The sequence below is a fragment of the Halichoerus grypus genome, chromosome 5, assembly GCF_964656455.1.
Source record: "Halichoerus grypus chromosome 5, mHalGry1.hap1.1, whole genome shotgun sequence".
In the NCBI taxonomy this organism is placed as follows: domain Eukaryota; kingdom Metazoa; phylum Chordata; class Mammalia; order Carnivora; family Phocidae; genus Halichoerus; species Halichoerus grypus.
Genome location: NC_135716.1, coordinates 58,186,286 through 58,206,533, shown reverse-complemented (window position 1 = coordinate 58,206,533; position 20,248 = coordinate 58,186,286). Strand labels below are relative to the sequence as shown.

At 38.0% G+C, this 20,248-nt stretch overlaps 1 protein-coding gene across 2 annotated transcripts in view; it reads right to left on the bottom strand.

Annotated features, from left to right (window-relative positions):
• Positions 1–19,906, bottom strand: part of UBE2W (ubiquitin conjugating enzyme E2 W) — a 74,629-nt gene extending 54,723 nt beyond the window's left edge. For both annotated transcript variants that reach the window (XR_013447851.1, XM_036065339.2), the window contains exon 1: positions 19,776–19,906. Coding sequence is in view for 1 of the 2 variants with exons in the window: in XM_036065339.2 (XP_035921232.2) it covers positions 19,776–19,877 (102 nt within the window). In the remaining variant the exon portion in view is untranslated. The remainder of the gene's footprint in view (positions 1–19,775) is intronic.
• Between the last annotated feature and the right edge of the window lie 342 nt (positions 19,907–20,248).

Genomic DNA, 20,248 nt, shown 5'->3' with positions numbered 1-20,248 from the left:
TTGAGCCACCACCACTCTGTACTCCCTGTGGAATCTGCTTGGGATTCTCTCCCTTTCTCTCTGCCCCTCTCACTCTCTAGAATAAATAAATACATACATACTTAAAAAAAAAAAAAAAGTAAATCAGGGCGCCTGAGTGGCTCAGTCGTTAAGTGTCTGCCTTCGGCTCAGGTCATGATCCAGGGTCCTGGGATCGAGCCCCACATCGGGCTCCCTGCTCAGCGGGAAGCCTGCTTCTCCCTCTCCCACTCCCCCAGCTTGTGTTCCCTCTCCCTCTGTCTCTCTCTGTCAAGTAAAAAAATAAAATCTTGGAAAAAAAAAAAAAAAGGTAAATCTACAAAGAAAAATTGGCAATAAAAACCAGAGAAGAAATTTACTCAGAGGAAGAGTAATGAGGTACAACTACAAGGGGCAGATAGGAGGCTTTTCCTATTAAAAAAGAGTAACTCTAACAATGGTGTGGCAGATGTACTGGAGAAATTAAGACAGAATGAAGGCCAGGAAGTCAGACTGAAAACTACTAGAAAAGAGTTGGGACATAACTAATGAACAACCACAGCAATCAAAGGACTAAATTATTAGGATGCAGAATGGACTGGATTTAGTGGTAACTAGATGGGAGGAGGAAGAAAGAGAAGAAATGAGAATGACTAGAGGATGTTAGTTTGGATGGATGGTGGTGCTATTAATCTGAAATAAATACAGTAAGAGAAACAGGCAGGGATAGCTGATCTTTGTCTATGTGAGGCTGGAGGCAGCTGAGATTAAATTCAGTTTTGAACCCGTAGAATTCAAGCTTTTTGTGAACATTAAGAGCGACAGATGAAAACAAGTTAATCAACCAGAGCTGAAGCATAGCTGTTCCTTTTAAATGAGGCTCTTTAGGCTGGGTATGATCTCTATCATGAACCCAATGTATGCATCACACATACTTTATATAATCCACCTTGGCTTCATTCAGGAGGCAATGAGTTTACAACCCCAGAATCAAACCTGAATTTCTCAAGCTAGTTCAGAAGTTATCTGGTGTTTTGAAAATTACCACTCCAAACAAAATACTTAAGTTACCCAGAAACACTGACTCCAAATGAAGTAAAATATAGTTCTGAGTCTACTTTATCTCCTCAATAACTACATTTCTTGCTATAGATGAAAAGCTGTCATCAGCATTAAGCCTCATTGAGATGAGGTCTTAACTTTGGAAGAATATTTAAATTTGGGTTTTTTCCCCACTGTAGAGGTAGAGTTCAAAATTTTTTACCTTCCAGATTTGCCAGGCTGGGCTACCTTCACTGACTTTGGTAAGTGTTAATAAAGAAGTTACTCAGGAAAATAAAATGTCATAAAGCATAAAAAGCACATTATAGCCAGGATTTGGCACACATCAAGCCTTAAATAAACATGCTGAATAAAATGACCGATAATACTGTCCTCAAAGAGTGGAAAGTTTGGTTTGACCTACAATTCAAACTGCAGATCTATCATTAAGAAACAAGAATTAGGGTTTAGGATAATAGGATCTGTCACTTATTTGTTCAAAATGTAAGCAAAGCACAAACCTTAAGAATATAAGTTAGAATATGCTGTAAAAGATGTATTTAATTGAAAAAAATCAACACCTGCTTTCCAGGTACATATGTAACTTTGAATAATCATCTTTATCTTAATTTCTGCGTAATTAAATATCTACCTCAGACTGTTAACAGGACAGAATGAGATCTTACAACAGATAAAACATTATTTTGAAAAGTTTATTTTTATTTTTTTTAAAGATTTTATTTATTTGACAGAGAAAAGTTTGAAGTTCAAAATAAACACACTAAAGTAGCATGAAAATTCAAAGATGGCAATAAAGAAAAAAATAAGATGGTAAATAAAAAGAAATAAAGATGACTATCCTAAAACTATGAGTTTTCCCTAACCAACTTTATTAGAGAGCAAATAAAAACATGCATCAGCTTCTTTTGCTTTGGGGAAGTGTTTTTAAATAACAAACCAGCTTTTCTCTCAGCTGCAATCTATAAAATTAGCCCCAAATGTTCTCCAAAATTTATTAATGGAAAGCTTCCTCTTAGCAAAAAATACGAAACATGCAAAGAATGCAAACTACCAAATTGTTTCCCCATTTTTAGACAACTAAAAGGGGAAAAAAAAAAATCACACTGTCCCTATAGTCAATCTCTGGTCCCTTACTTAATTCCCAAAGGATATTCTCTTCCCTTCTCAAAATCTTCCCATCCCTTTCTCTCTCTGGACCTTATCAAGTCATCCAGGATCTTGTTCTTGTAATTAATATTTTGACTTCTAGTAACTTCACTCTTTCCCATTCCATAACCCCTTCCCTTTGGTCAACAACTGGATCTCTCCTAGCTTTAAAATAAGCAAAAAGTTGGGGCGCCTGGGTGGCTCAGTCGTTAAGTGGCTGCCTTCGGCTCAGGTCATGATCCCAGGGTCCTGGGATCAAGCCCCGCATCGGGCTCCCTGCTCGGCGGAGAGCCTGCTTCTCCCTCTCCCTCTGTCTGCTGCTCTGCCTACTTGTGCTCTCTCTGTGTTAAACAAATAAATAAAAATCTTTAAAAAAAATAAATAAATAAGCAAAAAGTCATCCTTTATCTTCTATCTCTATCCATTTCCTCCTTTCCTTTCTCTGTCCCAACTCCTTGAACTCAGCCAACATTCACTGCCTTTATTTCCCCTCTAAAAATTCACTTAAGCTTCAACCCCTCAAAGCCTCAAGGTTCAACGCCACTTGCTTATTAAATCTACTGGGGCTCAGGGTGCCTGGCTGGTTCAGTCGGTAGAGCATGTGACTCTTGATCTCAGGGTCATGAATTCAAGCCCCACGTCGGGCATGGGGTTCTTATTTTGGTGACGTATCACTCATTACTTATAATCTTCCATGTGAAAAGCTTTACCTCTTTTGATTCTGTTATACAAAACTTGGCTCCATTCCTATTTCTACTATACTTCTTATGTCTTACTTACTGGTCCCTCTTTTTGTAGGTACCCCTAAAGCAAAGTAGTTGTCTACCATTTTTGGTGAGCTTCTTCCCTACGACTTTAAATTCACTGCCATCAAGTATTTCAAGAGCTAGGAAACACTGAATTCTATCAGACTTAGTAACACTATTCTTGAAAACTTATTCTAAAGAATAATTTAAAATTGAAGGTGGAGGGGGTGCAGTGCACATGAAAGCTTAGCTTATAAGGGGAAAGAAAATAGAAACAGAAACATGACTAACGAGACTGATGTCAGAACAAACACGGACACAACTCTCTATACCAAAAGACAGCTTTCAGGGCCTTTACCTTTTAAGTTTTATGACTAATAAGATTTTAGAAGATTCTTTTTAAGCCGCAAATTTGATGGATCTTAGTTGGAGAGATCCTTCCTTCTTATAGATTTAATCCCAAAGGAACAGACATCCGATGATTTGTAATTTACTGAGCATACCTGTTAGAAATTCTTCTAATACATGTATTTTTAAAAATGTATTGCATTCTTATTGAGATTTTTACCATCCTGAGCTCAACATTTTCCAGGGAACATAAAATCTATTGTAATGGAACTCATCTTGGACAGATAAAATTGATAATAAAGACAATTTCTTTGAGACCATTTCTTTTCTGTCAAGTAGAATTATCTAAAAAGTATGAATTCCAAATACTTAAGTTAGGGAGGACATTTCGCAAATTACAGTACACCTTAAGTACCATAAACCTAGCCAAGTTAAGTTACCTCACCTTTGGGCCCATTTTTTTCATTAAAAAAAAGTTAGATTAAATGATCTCTAAATTTCCTTTTAATTTAAAAGTCCCAGAACCCAAGTTATTCTACTTGTTTTCACAAATTAAAGCTACATGCAGCTTTCTCTAGACGCTGTTCAGTCTGATTCAATCATATTTACCTACAATTAGTTTTCTGTAGTTTTACAGTGATGTATATATTCTCATTAAAGTTTTAAGCACATCTCTATATTACCTTGTAAATTCTCTATGATATTATAATATGTTCATCTAATGTGAACACAGTGTAACTTCTATATATCCATATCTCTACATAACCACAATGGTTTAAAACATGTTCCCCAAAACTAAATACAGCAGTCCCCCCTTATCTGAGGAGGATACAAGACCCCTTGTGATGTCTGAAACCACAGACAGTACTGATATATACTGTTTTTTCCTATACATACACACCTATGATAAAGTTTAATTTATAAATTAAGCACAGTAAGAGATTAACAACAATAACTAGTAATAAAATACAGCAACTATAACAATACACTGCAATAAAAGTTATGTGAATGTTGTCTCTCTCTCTCAAAATACATTATACTGAACTCACCCTCCTTGTGATGATGTGAGATGATAAACTGCCTACATGATGAGATGAAGTGAGAAGAATGATGTAGCATTGTGACCCAGCATTAAGGTATTATTGACCTTCTAATGAAGATATGTCAGAAGGAGGATCAATATGTGAAAAGGAGGACTGTCTGCTTCTGGACCAAAGAAGCGAAAATGCAGATAAAGAGGCAGTTACTGTATAAAGAGCTGTTTTTAGTTAACCAAATGAACAAATCACCACTATGAAACCAAACAGGTTCATAATTCATGTTATCATTACCTTTTATTTTATCTAAAGCAAGTAAATTTCCATTTTTAATTAAAAATAGTATTGAGGGGAAAAAGCTACTCAGTATAAACCATTTTTCTTCCTCCCCTTGTTACCCTTTACCCATTTAAACGTCCACAAAGTATGATGCCTTTCTAAGCACTATTTACAAAGATTTCCATCAGCAGGAATAAAATCATAAAGTGAACTACTAACCTTAAGATTCCAGGTTAGTTACTTTGTCAAACCCAAATACCCATTTAATGAAAAGACAGTTTGTGTAACTTTTTTATTACACTGAAGGTACACAATTGTTTGCTTTCTTCCTCAGCATGCTCAGTTATGCTATCCTGTGATTTTAGGGATTTATTCCAATTATTTATCTTGACAATAGCAGATAGAAACTTTTACAAGATTAGATTCATTAACTTTAGCAAATAAGAATCAAAAAAGAAAAAAAGGAAAGAAAATAAAAATGACTTTTAATGCTTACAGGAAGATTTTTAACACAAAGAATATGGCAATGTGCTTAAGACCGTGCTTAAAGTAGATGACGGAGTATCTCATATATGTGTACATATACAGAAATGATCAAAATAAAAGTAGTTATTTTTTTTCAGAAGTTTCAATTTATGTTTTATTAAAGACATTAATGTTACAAAAGGCTACTATTTTAATAAAGATCAAGTTCAAATTTCTAAGTCATCTTTAGGGAAAAAAAAAAAGATTTTATTTTAGGGGCAACTGGGTGGCTCAGTCAGTTAAGCGTCCCACTCTTGATTTCAGCTCAGGTCATGATCTCAGGGTTGTGAGACTGAGCCCTACATCGGGCACTGTGCTGGGTGTAGAGCCTGCTTAAGATTCTCTCCCTCCTTCTCCCTTTGCCCCTCTCCCCCAACCACCCATCCCTCTCTAAAAAAATAAATAAATCTGGGGGGGGGGGAGATTTTTAAGTAATCTCTACACCCAATGAACTCACAACCCCAAGATCAAGAGCTGCACACTCCACTGACTGAGACAGCCAAGCACCCAGAATGCTGTAAAAATAACAATTTTTGCTTATAAATTTATACATAGTTGAGCCTCAGTTGTCAAAAATAGCCACAATGTAACTCTGAGATTCTAAGACTATCTATCTTTAGCATGCTTCTTTTACTCCAAGCAAACTCAGAAGTCAACAACTTCTGTAACATTAGTATGTCAACTTTCTGGAAATACAAGGCCATTGAGATTTTAATTAAAACAACTTGGGGGCATCTGGCTGGCTCAGCTTGGAAGAGCACGAGACCCTTGATCTCAGTGTCGTTGAGTTCAAGGCCACCATGGGTGTAAAGTACTTAAAACACACGCGCACACACACACACACACACACACACACAAATAAAACAACAACTCTGTTTTTTCCGGAGAGTAACACAAAACAGTCTATTTGAATAATAAAGAGAATATAAAATGTATTTACACTGTTTCATCCTAATAAGAAATACGAAAAGTATAAATGATTTATATAATCAATTTTGGCAACCTATGTTTAGGAAATTATCAATTTACCTTTAATTTTTTTTCAATTACAAAACTAGAGCTGAATTTTATCTTTTTTGCTACTTTATGAATGTAAAATAAGATAATAAAAAACATTAACAACATATTTTAAATTTAAAAATCTGCTTTCCGTCAAAAGCAGGTACAAAAATGTAATTTTAGAATAGGTGCTGAAAAAAGAGAAAGAGGCAGTACCTATTCACATCACTTTTGCTGTTTAGAATCACGGATAATCCTTTCCAAGCCATCACCATTAACTACCTTAGCTTTCTCTGGTACTTCTATCATTGTCAACACAAACTTCTGAAAACTACAGGCTTGCCAGGATTCAGCCAGACTTCTTTATCATTCAGAGTTGATTTTTGTGTTGGTTTTTTGTTTTGTTTTTGGTAGTAGTATTCTAAACTGACCAATTTCTTCCATACACTTTAAATTGGAAGAATCTGAAGTAAAGCTCTGTCACTATGCAAAAGCTTTAACTATGTTTAAAGATAAAAAGGCTTATCAGAAACCAGTCTGCATTTTAGACATCAACAGATGTTCTATCCTCTGCAACATGTAAAGGAACTAATCACAAACTTCCTATACCAAAACACGCCCACCCTAAACAACCTCACACCTTCACCTCTGTAAGCACACACAAACTGGCTATACCCAAACCACACCCAGACACACCCAAAGAATAAAACATCTGGAAAAATAATACAATTTCAGATATGAGAAGTATCCTGAGACACAACATATTTGGGTTCAGGAAGAAAGCAATCACATAATTTTAGTATCAATGACGCAAGATCTAAGATTATCTGCTGTCAAGACAAGGGTGTGGAGGGACGCCTGGTGGCTCATCAGTTAAGCGTCTGCCTTCAGCTCAGGTCATGATCCCAGGGTCCTGGGATCGAGCCCAGCATCAGGCTCCTTGCTCAGCGCGGAGCCTGCTTCTCCCTCTGCCTACAGCTCCTCTTGCTTGTGCTCTCGCTCTCTCTCTCTGACAAATACATAAATAAAATCTTAAAAAAAAAAGATAAGGGTGTGGACTGGAAGTCTAATGAGAAAAAAATAGATTTTCACTGAGTTCATAAAGGTCTCTCCAAAGTGAAAGAATTACCAACAAAATATTAATCAAATTGAAAGAGATGCATATAATTAACAGGAAATTTACACCGATTTTAAATTCTATATACTTTCTCCCATTCAACTCAATTCTTTAGTTTCTATAATGGGACCAGGCAGGACAGAAGCTGAAGCAAAAGACAGACATCAAAGAAATAAGACATACAGCAAGAAATCAATGTTTTCATATCACTTCTGACCTATTTTGAAAAAAAAGCATTTAAGTTTCTGTTCTATTTAAGTAAATAGAATACTCAGAAAACATCTGAGTGCTTACCACCTCTAGTGTACTGCTCTGTGTTAAAACCTAATAAAGACAAAGTACCTTTACAATATATACAAGGCAGAACTGAAAAATACTATAGAAGAGTTAAAAAGTGCTCTGAATTAAGAAAAAGTATGTATAACTATGAGGACTAAGTTTGGTGGATTCATGATGTCAGGTATAAAAGCAAAAGGGCTAACTAAATAACTTGCTAGAAAGGTTTTTTTTTTTTTAAATCCCAGAAACAATAAGATGGGGAGCTATCAAAACTACCCAGAATTCAAAATGGAAGTTTGATATAAAGGTGACTGAAAAGTAGGGCGCCTGGGAGGCTCAGTCAGTTGAGCATCAAAGTCTTGATTTCAGGGTTGTGAGATCAAGCCTGAGTTGGGCTCTGCCCTAGGCAGCAAGTCAGCTGGGATTTTCTCTCCCTCCATCTCAAAAAAAAAAAAAAGTGACTAAAAAGAATTGCTAAGTTTTCCTAGCAAGTAAGGGTACAACAGAATCTACATGTTTGCAGTAATGTCACTTCAACCAAAGGGGAGGGGAGATAAATCCAGCTCCCAGAATCCTAAACAACCTTGACTCTCAGGGATTTTAATGGACTGATAAAAAGTTCAGTATAGGCCTTAGGATAGGCGATGCAAGGGCTAGCAAGACTAAAAACAAGACTAATATTCCAAGGGTTACTCATTTTAAAACAGGGCTCCTAAGATTATTTAAAACAACAACAAAACAACTTGAGATTGCAACGAGTCAAATTCAACTCCAAAGATTCATGACATAAAATTTGTAAGTTTGTCTAGGTACACAATTGGCATTGAACACTCAACTCATAACAGCCTAGAGGACCACACAGCAGCCACATAATGTATTTTGTTCACTAATTCTCCTCCACAGAAGAACTCATAGCAGAACTTTGTGTATAAAATAGCCACCAAACAAGAGAATTCACTAAAAATGATAAAGCTGTCAACATTTGTTCTGATATGTACAGGAAATGGATATAGCTAGCTCGGAATACATATAAACATTTTCAGGCTCAAATTTGGTTCTTAAAGTTCTCTCCAGAGGTATCAACTTTGAAATGTCTACTATCTCCTAAACTCTAAATCTGGTCCATGGAGATGTATTACATCGTATCCAATTTACATCATTTGCACACCTAAGTTCCTCCACTATAGTGAAGATCAGTTCTCCACTTAGGCTGTAGGGTACCTGGGTGGCTCAGAGGGTTAACTGTCCAACTCTTGATTTTGGCTCAGGTCATGATCTCAGGGTGCAGGGATTAAGCCCCCATCGGGCTCTGTGCTCAGCATGGAATCTGCTTGTCCCCCACTCCCTCGGCTCCTCGCCCCCCCAACTGGCTAGCTCCGCGTGTGCTCTCTCTCTCAAGTAAATAATAAATAAAATCTTAAAAACAAAACAAAAAGAATTATCCAGGAGCTGAGAAAAATTCCAATACCCAAGATGCATGCCAGACCAATTAAAATCAATCTCGGGGGATAGTTTTTTTCCTCTAAAAGCTCCCCAGGTGATTTCAATACAATGCCAAAGTGGAAAACCACTCACTCGAATTGTATGGGTAACTCAAAAAAACAAGGAGAAGGTACTGATCTACAGTATAAAATGGGGAAAAAAGCAAACAAAAAACCTGGATGTAGCAAGGACATTATATTTTATACCAGTTTTAACTTGGTTTCAACACATTTCAAATCAAAAGCAGACTGAAATTTACTTATTTTCTTGGGGGCGGGGGTGGGGGGGCAGAAGGAGAGAGAATCTTGAGCAGGCTCCATGGCCAGTGCAGAGCCCTATGCAGGGCTTGACCTCACAACCCTGAGATCATGACTTAAGCCGAACTCAAGAGTGGGACGCATAACCGACTGAGCCATCCAGGCACCCTGAGGCAGACTGAAATTTAAATCAAAATACAGCCAATTCTCATTATTCACGGTAGTTCTGTTATAGACTATTAAGTGACAGCAAATACTAAATTAGCAAATACTGAACAATTGTTCCTAAGGGAAATACAGAGGTATGTTTCCGCATCCTCTGGCCACATTCAACCAATTAATAACCTAGGTTTTCGTGTGTCTGTTTAAAGACTCCTTAATATAGGTTGTTGATTCACTAACGTCAAACCCAAGGCTAACAGCACATGCCTGAACAAAGGTTATCTAACACACATATTTTCTACATAAGGTACACTACAGTCTTCTTGCTATTAGGAACACTAGACAGCACTATAATACTTTGCTTGAAGGCCATTTTAAACAGTGAAATCCCCAAAAGCACCAAAATGCAAAAAACGTGGCACTAAACAGACTGAGAAAAGGACACCTGTTTACAGCATGACAGCTAAATCAAGGCAGAGTGTTGCCTTGTTTGACCGCACTTGGGAACATGCACATCTAGCTACTCCAATTTTTCACAGCTCTGCACATGTATGCAAATCACCACAAAAGCACAATGAGGATTGATTTTAGGCTTACAAATAAATTATACGAGCAGGCAGATTCACAGATACAGAACCCATGAATACTGAAGTACCAAATCAAGGTAGAAGTATCAAATCAAGGTAGCTCAAACTAATTGTTACAATGAATTCTATGAGGGTTTACACTAAGCAACCTCAAGAACTAAGATGACACCAATATGCTCACCCATGTAATTTTCTCCACTAGAATCCCTAAATTGGATTTCCTAAGAATGTGACAATTTTCCTCATCGAATCTATATTTAAAAAAAAAACTATATACTCAATTTGCTCAATATATCTTCATGTAGTACAAAAGTAAACAAATCATATGTTACCAACTACCTCTAATCACAAAATGCAGCAATGACTTAAAGAAAAAGTATGATGGTTGAACTAGATGACCTCTAAAAATGCCCTATGGCTCAAAGCTTTTTAAGTCTAAAAACTGAAGTTGGTATGCCAATTTTAATTACTATAAAAGCTGATACATGAGTAAGTATTCTCAGTAATAGTTTATTAGGATCACAATCACATTTCTTAGTAGAAGGGCTACAATATAAATTCTTATCTGAAAAACAGCTTAACAGTTCCACTCAACCTAGAAAAATAACTTGAATCCAGCAGGATACTATCAAATCTAATAAGCTCTCAGCTTGGGCCTATGCAAATTCAAAAAGAAAACAAAACAAAACAAAACAAAAAACACAACAAGCTGCTATATTAATGCTATAAAACTAAATATGCCTCATACATAAGTTAATCAAAACGAATCAAAAGCCCAAATGTAAGAGCTAAAACTGTAACAATCTCAGAAAAATACAGAGCTGTAATAAAGTGTAAATCTTTATGACCTTGGATAATGATTTCTTAGATATGACACCAAAAGCATAAATGACAGATGAAAAAAAACAGATAAACTGGACTTCAACAAAATTAAAAATTTTTGTGCTTTCAAGGACACCATCAAGAATGTGCAAACAACTCATAGGAGAAAATGTTTGCAAATCACTTATCTAAAAGGGGCTTGTATTCAGAATACACAAAAAACTCGATTACAACTCAAAAAGACAACTTCAACTTTTAAATGGGCAAAGGATTTGAATAGACATTTCTTCAAGAAATTTACCAATAAATGCAAGATGCTCAACATCCTTAGTCATTAGGGAAATGCAAATCAAAACCACAAGGAGATATCACTTCCCATCCACTAGGAGAGCTATAATAAAAAAAAAAAAGGACAACAAATATTGGCCAAAATGTGTAGAAACGAACCTTTCCACACTGCTGGTGGGAATGTAAAATGTAAAATACTGCAGCTGTCATGGAAATGTCTGGCAGTTCCGTAGAAAGTAAAACACAGAGTTACCAAATGACCCAGCAATTCCACCACTAGGTATACACTTAAGACAAATTAAAACATGCCCAAATAAAAACATGTACATGAATGTTCATAGCGGCATTATTCAGAAAGTAGAAATGATACAAACTGCCAATTAACTGATGAATGGAAACAGGAAACCACCTAAATGTCAATCGATTGATGAATAAACTGTAGATAGATAACCATAAAATGAACTCATAGCCATAAAAAGGAATGAAGTACTGATAAAAGCTACAACACAACGAACCTCAAAAACATTATGGTAAGAAGCCGGTTATGAAAGACCACATATTGTATGATTCCATTTATATGAAATACCCAGAATAGGCAAACCAACAGAGAAAATAGATCAGTGAATTCTGTGGGGCATGGTCAAGGAATGGGAGTGACTCCAACAGGTAAAGGGTTTCCTCTGGGATGATGAAAATGTTCTGGAATTAGATATGATGGTTGTAAATATATTAAAAACCACTGAACTGTACACTTTAATAAAAATGGCAAGTTTTATGGCATATGAATTATATTTCAATTAAAGAAAAAACTGAATGTGCCATTTAAAACTGATATAGAAGATTCAAAATACTACTTTGCTAATCCTCTTCAGTATCTGAGAATTAGTCAAGCATACATGCTAATTAGAAACCATACTTCCAAGGTGCCTGGGTGGCTTAGTCCGTTAAGGGTCTGCCTTCAGCTCAGGTCATAATCCCATGGTCCTGGGATTCAGCCCCACAACAGGCTCCCTGCTCAGTGGGGAGTCTGCTTGTCCCCTCTCCCTCCCCCTTCATGCTTTCTCATGCTCTCTCAAATAAAATCTTTAAAAAAAAAAAAAAAAACTTCCTCTCTCCTTCCTATAGTGTGGAAATAGGAGACATCTCATATGACACAGGATCATATAGGAAATCTGCTTCTTTTCCACTGAAAGCCAATACAGGAGAGGAATCAATCTTTTTTTAAAGATTTTTATTTATTTATTAGAGAGAAATTGAGAGAACAAGTGAAAGGAAGGGCAGAGAGAGAAGCAGATTCCCAGTGGAGCAGGGAGCCAGACACGGAACTCAATCCCAGGACCCTGGGATCATGACCTAAGCCAAAAAAAGGCAGATGTTTAACCGACTGAGCCACCCAGATGCCCCGACAATTTTTTTTTTTTAAGTGAGTATCTGATAGGGGTAGTTCAAAATAACAGGCTTAGAGCATTATAACTCACTAAAACTATAAAGATCCACGACATGAAGTGATCTGCAATTTTACCCCATATGATTGTTTTATTATCCCTATTTTACACCCTGGGTTAAAGAATAGGGTTGTGTAATAGGGTTCTGTTTCTATAAAATATTCTATATTTAAATATTCTATAAAAATATTTTTAGGAAGATGCCAAATCACCTCTACTTTTAAATAAGCTGTGTAATAGGGTTACACAGCTATTAAGTGGCAAAGCTAGAATTCAAACCAAGTTTATCTGAATCCAGAAGCTGTGCTCATTTATTCCTTCAACATTTACTGAGGGCCTATACATGCCAGGTACTGAGTTGTGTTCAGGAGAAATAGTAAATAAATTAATAAATAATGTCAGGGCTATTAAAAATTTAGCAGGGTAAGGGGAATTATAAGTGGCAGGGATGGAAGAGCTATTTTACATCGGGGGTCAAGGAAGGATTCTCTAAGTAACAACATTTGAACAAAGATCTGAGAGAATAAAGGAAGTGAGCCATCCAGATAGGTGAAGACTCCAAGCAGGGGAAGTAAGGGCAAAGGCCCAGAGGTAGAAATAGCAAGGAGTGTATAGATTAAGTGAGCAGGTTGGGGGGTGGGGGGGGGTGGGGAGAGGAATGAGATAACATAGTTAAAGCCTTCTATGCCTTAACAGGGACTCTGGATTACAGGTGACCCTTGAACATGGATTTGAAATGCACAGGTCTACTTACATGTGCATTTTTTTTTTTTTATAAATACAGTACAATACTATAAATACATTTTCTCTTCCTTATGATTTTAACTTTTTTCTCTAGCTTACTTTATTATAAGAATATAGTATATACTGCATATAACATTCAAAATATGTTAACTATGTTATCAGTAAGGCTTCCAACTAACAGTAGGCTATTGGTGGTTTTTTTTTTTTTTTTAAGATTTTATTTATTTGAGAGAGTGTGTGTTTGTGAGAGAGTGAGAGAGCACGAGAGGGGGGAGGGTCAGAGGGAGAAGATGACTCTCCACTGAACAACTCTCCGCTGAGCGGAGAGCCAGATGCAGGACCCATCATCCCAGGACCCCGGGATCTTAACCTGAGCTGAACACAGATACTTAACCAACTGAGCCACCCAGGAACCAAATGGCTAAGTTTTTGGAAGTCAAAAGCTATGTATGTATTTTGGACTGCTCAGGGGTCAGCACCACTAACCATGCATTACTTACTAAAGGATCAACTGTATATTCTGAATAAAACAGCGAAGCCACAGAAGCGATGCAAGTGAAATGACATCGGACTTTTGTTTTGAAAGAAGCTAAATAATGCGCTGAGAAAAGACAGTAAGGTAACAAGGGCAGAAGCAGGAAACCAGTTATGAAACTGTTGATATAATCCAGATGAGGGATGACGATGATTTACATCTCGGAGTAATTCAGAAGAAAGGATAAACAGTTCGATTCTGAATATATTTTGAAGGTAAAGCTCGATAGAATTTGCCAATGTTTTCACTAGGGGATGGGATGAAACCAAGGTTTCTGGTTAAACAAATGGATGAATAAAGTTGCCATGTACCAATGTGAGGAAAACTACAAAAAAAAAAAAAAAAACAGGCTTGGGAAGAAAAGTCAAAAAAGTAGTTTTAGGGGCGCCTGGGTGGCTCAGTCGTTAAGCGTCTGCCTTCGGTTCAGGTCATGATCCCGGGGTCCTGGGATCAAGCCCTGCATCGGGCTCCCTGCTCGGCGGAGAGCATGCTTCTCCCTCTCCCACTCTCCCTGCTTGTGTTCCCTCCCTCTCTCGCTGTCTGTGTCAAATGGATAAAATCTTAAAAAAAAAAAAAAAGGTAGTTTCATACATGTTTACCTCTCTATTAATTTACTTTTGTCTTAACCACCAACTTGATACCCTAATTTTTGGGCAACATAGATATTTAGTGAAACAGAACCTAAATCCAGGTCTTGATTCCAGATCCTGTGCTTTTTTTCCTGATGAAGTTTTTACAAGACCTACTGAATGAGATTAGTTTTTCTCAGAATAAAATAACTCAGAGGCATGCACCATTTGTTGGCGACCCAAAACCTGCATTCACAAAAAAGGCTATCAAATGAAGAATTATTAAAAACACTCCACAAACACAAACGAGTATTTTGTAGATAAAATTAATGTAGACAGCAGTGATACAAAGAAATAACATGTAACAAATGTTCAATTCAAATAAACACTATGCAGAACTATATTTTCAGAAAGATGCCAGATCACCTCTACTTTTAAAACTCTCCTTGATAATAGGGCCGCCTGGGTGGCTCAGTCGTTAAGCGTCTGCCTTCGGCTCGGGTCATGATCCTGGGGTCCCGGGATCAAGTCCCACATCAGGCTCCCTGCTCGGCGGGAGGCCTGCTTCTCCCTCTCCCACTCCCCCTGCTTGTGTTCCTGCTCTCGCTGTCTCTCTCTGTCAAATAAATAAAATCTTTAAAAAAAAAAAACTCTCCTTGATAATAAAGACTATCTTTGAACAGTAAAGATTTGCCATAATTTTACTCAGTGCACAAGTACGTGCATAAAGATCCTTTTTAAAATGTATGCATAAAATAACTATATTATAAAATATAAGGAGTATTTTTCTCCCATCTTAGCTATAAAATATTACCCTAGTAAATGTTTACTTCTTGACTGAAAAGTAATTATCCCAGTGATTTCTCTACAACACCAAACTTGTTAACGTGTTAGTTACATACAACTTCATAGCATCAACAGATTTCAGAGCTTGGTTTCTAATCACAGTTTCAGCACTCAGTTGCTATGTAATTTTGGGTAAGTTGCTTTCCAAATAAATGATTACTTACCTAAAGTCACTGTCTCTATTGAAATGAAATAACATTATCTGACTTCCCATTTTACAAGGTTGGAATCCAAAGAACAGAAAAATACTTTGAAAACCGTTAAGGTTATGGCAAACATAAACCAAGAAAATAAGCCAATTTTGGGGGGAATATATATATAAAAATATGAACTTTAAATTATTCCTTTATAGGGACTCAATCTTACTATTATGGAATTACTTAAAAGACTTCTCTAAAATAGAATTAAACTAATGCAGAACTTGCTAATTAGAAATGGTTTTTGAAGTGTTAAGTGTTGAACATTTACTGTAATGACTAGGTGACTTTAAGGGACAAAGAAAAGGTATTTTTCCTATTCTCATGAGATCTATGGCCCAGGGGAGTGGAAGAGACCTGAAAAGTTAAATGAAACACCCAAACAAACACTTTAGTATAAAAATAGAAGGCATCTCATTAAGCAGTAATTGATTAACAGCTAAAAGAAAGTACCATAGTGACTGCTTTGAAAGTTAAGAAGATTACCTTAGCTTTATCCTTTATTCACGTGTACTTCACTTATGTTCAGGTTAATCATTCAAACAAAATACCTTCAATTCTATTCTATACTGGTACCCCTTTCCTTGACTTGTCCCAACAGCTCTCTATCCCTAGCCAGAGTACCCAGTCAACCTTCTCAGATACTGTAATTCTAAGCATATACATTCCCCAAGTTCCCAGTATTCAATAAGCCTTAGGATCCAAGATGAGTCAATTTTTAACTTTTGATTATGCTGTAACCCTTCACATCATCAAACAATAATCACACGGAGTCTGTCAAGGCAATGTGACTACTAAAAATGTCAGTAAGAGCCCATATTCCACCTCTCTCAATCGCTACAGCCAGACACTTGAGTAAAAAGCAGTGCAGAGTCGTGAAAAACATGACATAACATTATTTCAAAGTCATCTGAAAATAAGCATGCATTCATAATCCATCTGTTCCTAAATCTTAACCTCCTTCCATCTAGTCAAATCAACAGTTAATAGTGTAAGACCCCCATTAGGTAAGAGAGGAAAAAGCAAGCAGAAAATCTACAAGAGTTATTTAACATCTCTAGAACTATTACAATTAAATGGAGATGTTTCTTTACTCTAACTCCTGCCATTTTTAAGTATTGTCAGAAGCCCACCATTCTCTAAGAACGCTTTCTTAAAACATAATCTAACCATTATCTTGGTAATTTGCGACTTCCTTCTAGGAAGAAACAGTAGGAAAAAAAAAGAAAAAAAAAAAAACAAGAAAATCTCAAAGGCTCAAGTAAGTTTGAAAACCACAATCTTTAACTACATATTGAAGAACAACTTTAGCAGTATTAGAGTAGAGCATCCCCAGCATTACAGATGTGCCAGAATACTGATACTCATCCCCAATGTTTTACTTCATCCACCTTAGTGTGTGATTCAAAAATTATTTTCTCTGTGTACCAAATGAGAAAAGGTTGGGAATACATTAAAGGAGTTAAAACCTCAACTTCAAAATACTCTCCAGTGAAAAAGCCGAAGTCTACCCTTACTTGATGTTGATTCTGAAGACTATTTCGTTTTTATCAAGTAATCAAATCCTATATTACATTTCTATAATTTGTATGTTTTTAAAATAGTTCTTCTTACAGCTTAAGTAATCTTCTCAGCAGCAATAATATCCTGGCGTAAGATAAAGAAATCTGAAAACTTTTTGGGTAAGGACGTGGTCAGAGCAGCATTTGTATAGTATAGTATACTTTTTCCTAAGCACGCTAACTGAAATCCCCAAAATATCCATCTCCTAACTCCCTTCCATGCTTTCTCTTTGTAGCATTATCACCTTCTAATATAATATGCAATTAATTTAAGTATTTGGTTCTTATCTGTTTCTCCCAACTAGACTATTATATCCACGAGAGCAGAAATCCTTGTCTGCTTTTTTGTTCACTGCTCTATCTCCAGCACCCTGATCAGTACCAGACACAGTAGGCCCTTGAAAAATAATTTATGAGTGAATAAACAAATTTCATAATTTGGTTGCAGTTTTATATGTAGTTCAGTTGTTTTGAAGAGTTCAATTTTGCTATTAAGGGGAGGCTGGCTGGCTCAGTTGGTAGAGCATGCAACTCCTGATCTTGGGGTTTTGAGTTCGAGCCCCACATTGGTTGTAGAGATTACTTTAAAAAAATAAAAATCTTTAAAACAAAATTTTGCTATTAAGATGATCAGGAAAAAATTTTGTTCACCAAAGACAGAATAACCACAAAGAAGTGTTTCAAAAAGTTTGATTTATCTACATTAAAATTATTTTTCAAGATTCTACCAGAAAACCTGTATCAGATATTTCAAAAATACAAAAAGGATTTAGTTTTAATTAAAATAGGAAGCATCAGTTTTCCATTCCTCTAATCAGAAGACACAAAGGAATAAAGGGTGGTAAGACAGTCAGAGGTAATACTTGGGACACAGAAAAATGCAGTATTTCACTGGCAAGTAGTTTTTTTTTTTTCCATTACTTAAGTCGCCATGTAAAATTCAAGATCATCAACATTAAGTTCTGTACTGACTCAGTTCTGTACTCATTTTTTTCTCTTAAAAACGCAAATCTGCCTTTTTTCAGACCCTTGAAGTCTGAATCTAACCAGCTAATTAGTTATCCCTGTATTTTCTTGTCAAATATAATCACAAGTGTTGTGGATTTTAACGATAATTTTTAGTCTTAAAACAAATAGTTTCAATCTTAATACAAATAATCTTAGTCTTATACATCTACTATTCAACTACTGTTCCACAGTTCCTTTTTTGGGCTCAAATGACGAAACTTCTCTAACGTCTCTGGGGAGACCAGTGTAAAGTATGTTTCCTCAAATTGTTTTTTCCCTGCACCGTTTTTGTGACATCCCTTCAAGTAGGAAAGTTAGACATTTTTCTATTCTCCAGGAAAGTCCAGAGGAAGAAGCAAAGGTAAAAAGAATATCGCAAGGAAAATAGGCTGAAAGGGGACAGGTAACACAAAGGCACAGAAGTAAATGTGAAGCAAATATGTGCGCAAAAGAGGAAGATGCAGAAAAGAGAAGAAAAACTGTTCTCGCCTAGAAATGAGGAAAAAAACGTAGGGTGGAGAGGATAGGAAGACTTGCTCATTCTTCCAGAAACAAATGCACTAAATCCTTCTAAGAAAAACGTAGATCTCTTTAAGATGTCGTTAAAACTCTAAAAAGCACTCAGCTGCCACTCCAAACAACAGTTATACCATCTCTTCCTACATGTTCTCATTAGAGCTAAGTCTTCATCTGTAAAATTAAATGCAAGCTATAGATAATGCAGAGTCAATCTCTACAAAACTGCAGTTGTGGTTGCCATCTTTGCCTGAAAAAAAAAATTCAAACTCCTTGGGTTTGGAAAAAAAGAAGTATATTAAGTTGGAAAGCCAGAAAACCCTGAACTGCTAAGTCAGGTAGATATGACACGGGTTAATAAACGCCTCCTACCAAACTAAGATTCCACTAAAGATCTAGGGAAGAAGGGCAAAGGGCTGTAGCCTTACCGCGACCACAAGGGTGGGGCACCGTAGGAAAAAAAATTTTTTTTGAGGGCGAGCTATCCCGGAGGTATAAGGGGGCTGGTGACTCAGATCTCGGGAAGATGGCATATTAGGCGGCAAATGATGTTGATGGGCCATGGGCAGCTTCGGGAAGAGCGACAAAGTGAGCTGCCAGACCAGCGTTCACGGAGAATGCGAAGACTAACAGAGAAAGGTACCCACGGGGCAAAGGATTAAGAGTCAAAGAAAGGAGAGCCGAGAGGCCGAGCAGTCAGGGAAGCTGGGCGTGGGAGGCCTGAGTAGAGGCCGCGAAGAGCTTTTGCAGCCAGCCGCCCTCTCTCGGAACGCCTTTTAGGCTCCCCCACACTCAGCCCCTCTCAGGGCCGCCCTTGCCCCAGCGACACGGCGAGAGCAGCTGTTTCCGCCCGGCCGGGGACAGCGGAGAAGGCATCCCTGGGGCGGGCGGGCAGGCCAGCGTCTATTAAGCAATAGGTGATTCCGAGACCACTGCCGCCGAGCCAACGCCAAACTTCGCCCTTTCCTCCTCTTAGCTTCTTTATCCCCCAACTTCCCGGCCGGCTGGTGTCCGCTTCGACCGACCGAGGACCCCCCTCCCCCGCCCTTCTCGCCACCTCTCACCCCTCCCCAACGTCCTGAAGCTCGGAAAGGACTGGCCACCAGGGCCACTCCCGAGCCCGTCCGGGTGCCCCAGAGTCCCAGACGCCGCCCCCGACAAAACGCTTGCGTCCTCTCCGCGGCTCCCTCGCCCGCCCAGATGCTGCAAACTCCTCTCACCTGCATTGACGCCATGATGGAACCATCCCCCCAAGGCCGGCGAGGCCAGAGACGCAGGGGGCGGAGCTGCCGTGCTCGCGTCACGCCGCGGGGGCCCAGCATCCTGGGCGCCGGGGGCGGGGCCTCCGGTGGGAAGGGGACGGCGGGAGGGGATTGGCTGGCGCGCTGGGCCTTGGGGGGGAGGGGCAGGCGGGAGCGCGGTAAATGGCGTTGTTGGTACCCTCGGTCACATCCAATTCTCCGGCGTCCGCGGCTACCTCACCTAGCTATTCCGGTCGCCTAAGAAACGCCGCTCCTGGTCTGACCTGGCCACGGTTGTCGTTTTTTTCTCTGTATACCCTAAGATCTTGATGATCTCCAATCCCGTGGGTTTTTCTTTTTGTTTTGTTTTTCCAACCACAGGTGTATGGTTTGAAGATTTTTTTTCCCTTTCGGATGTCTTCTCCACATCACCATGCCCACTTTCACACCCT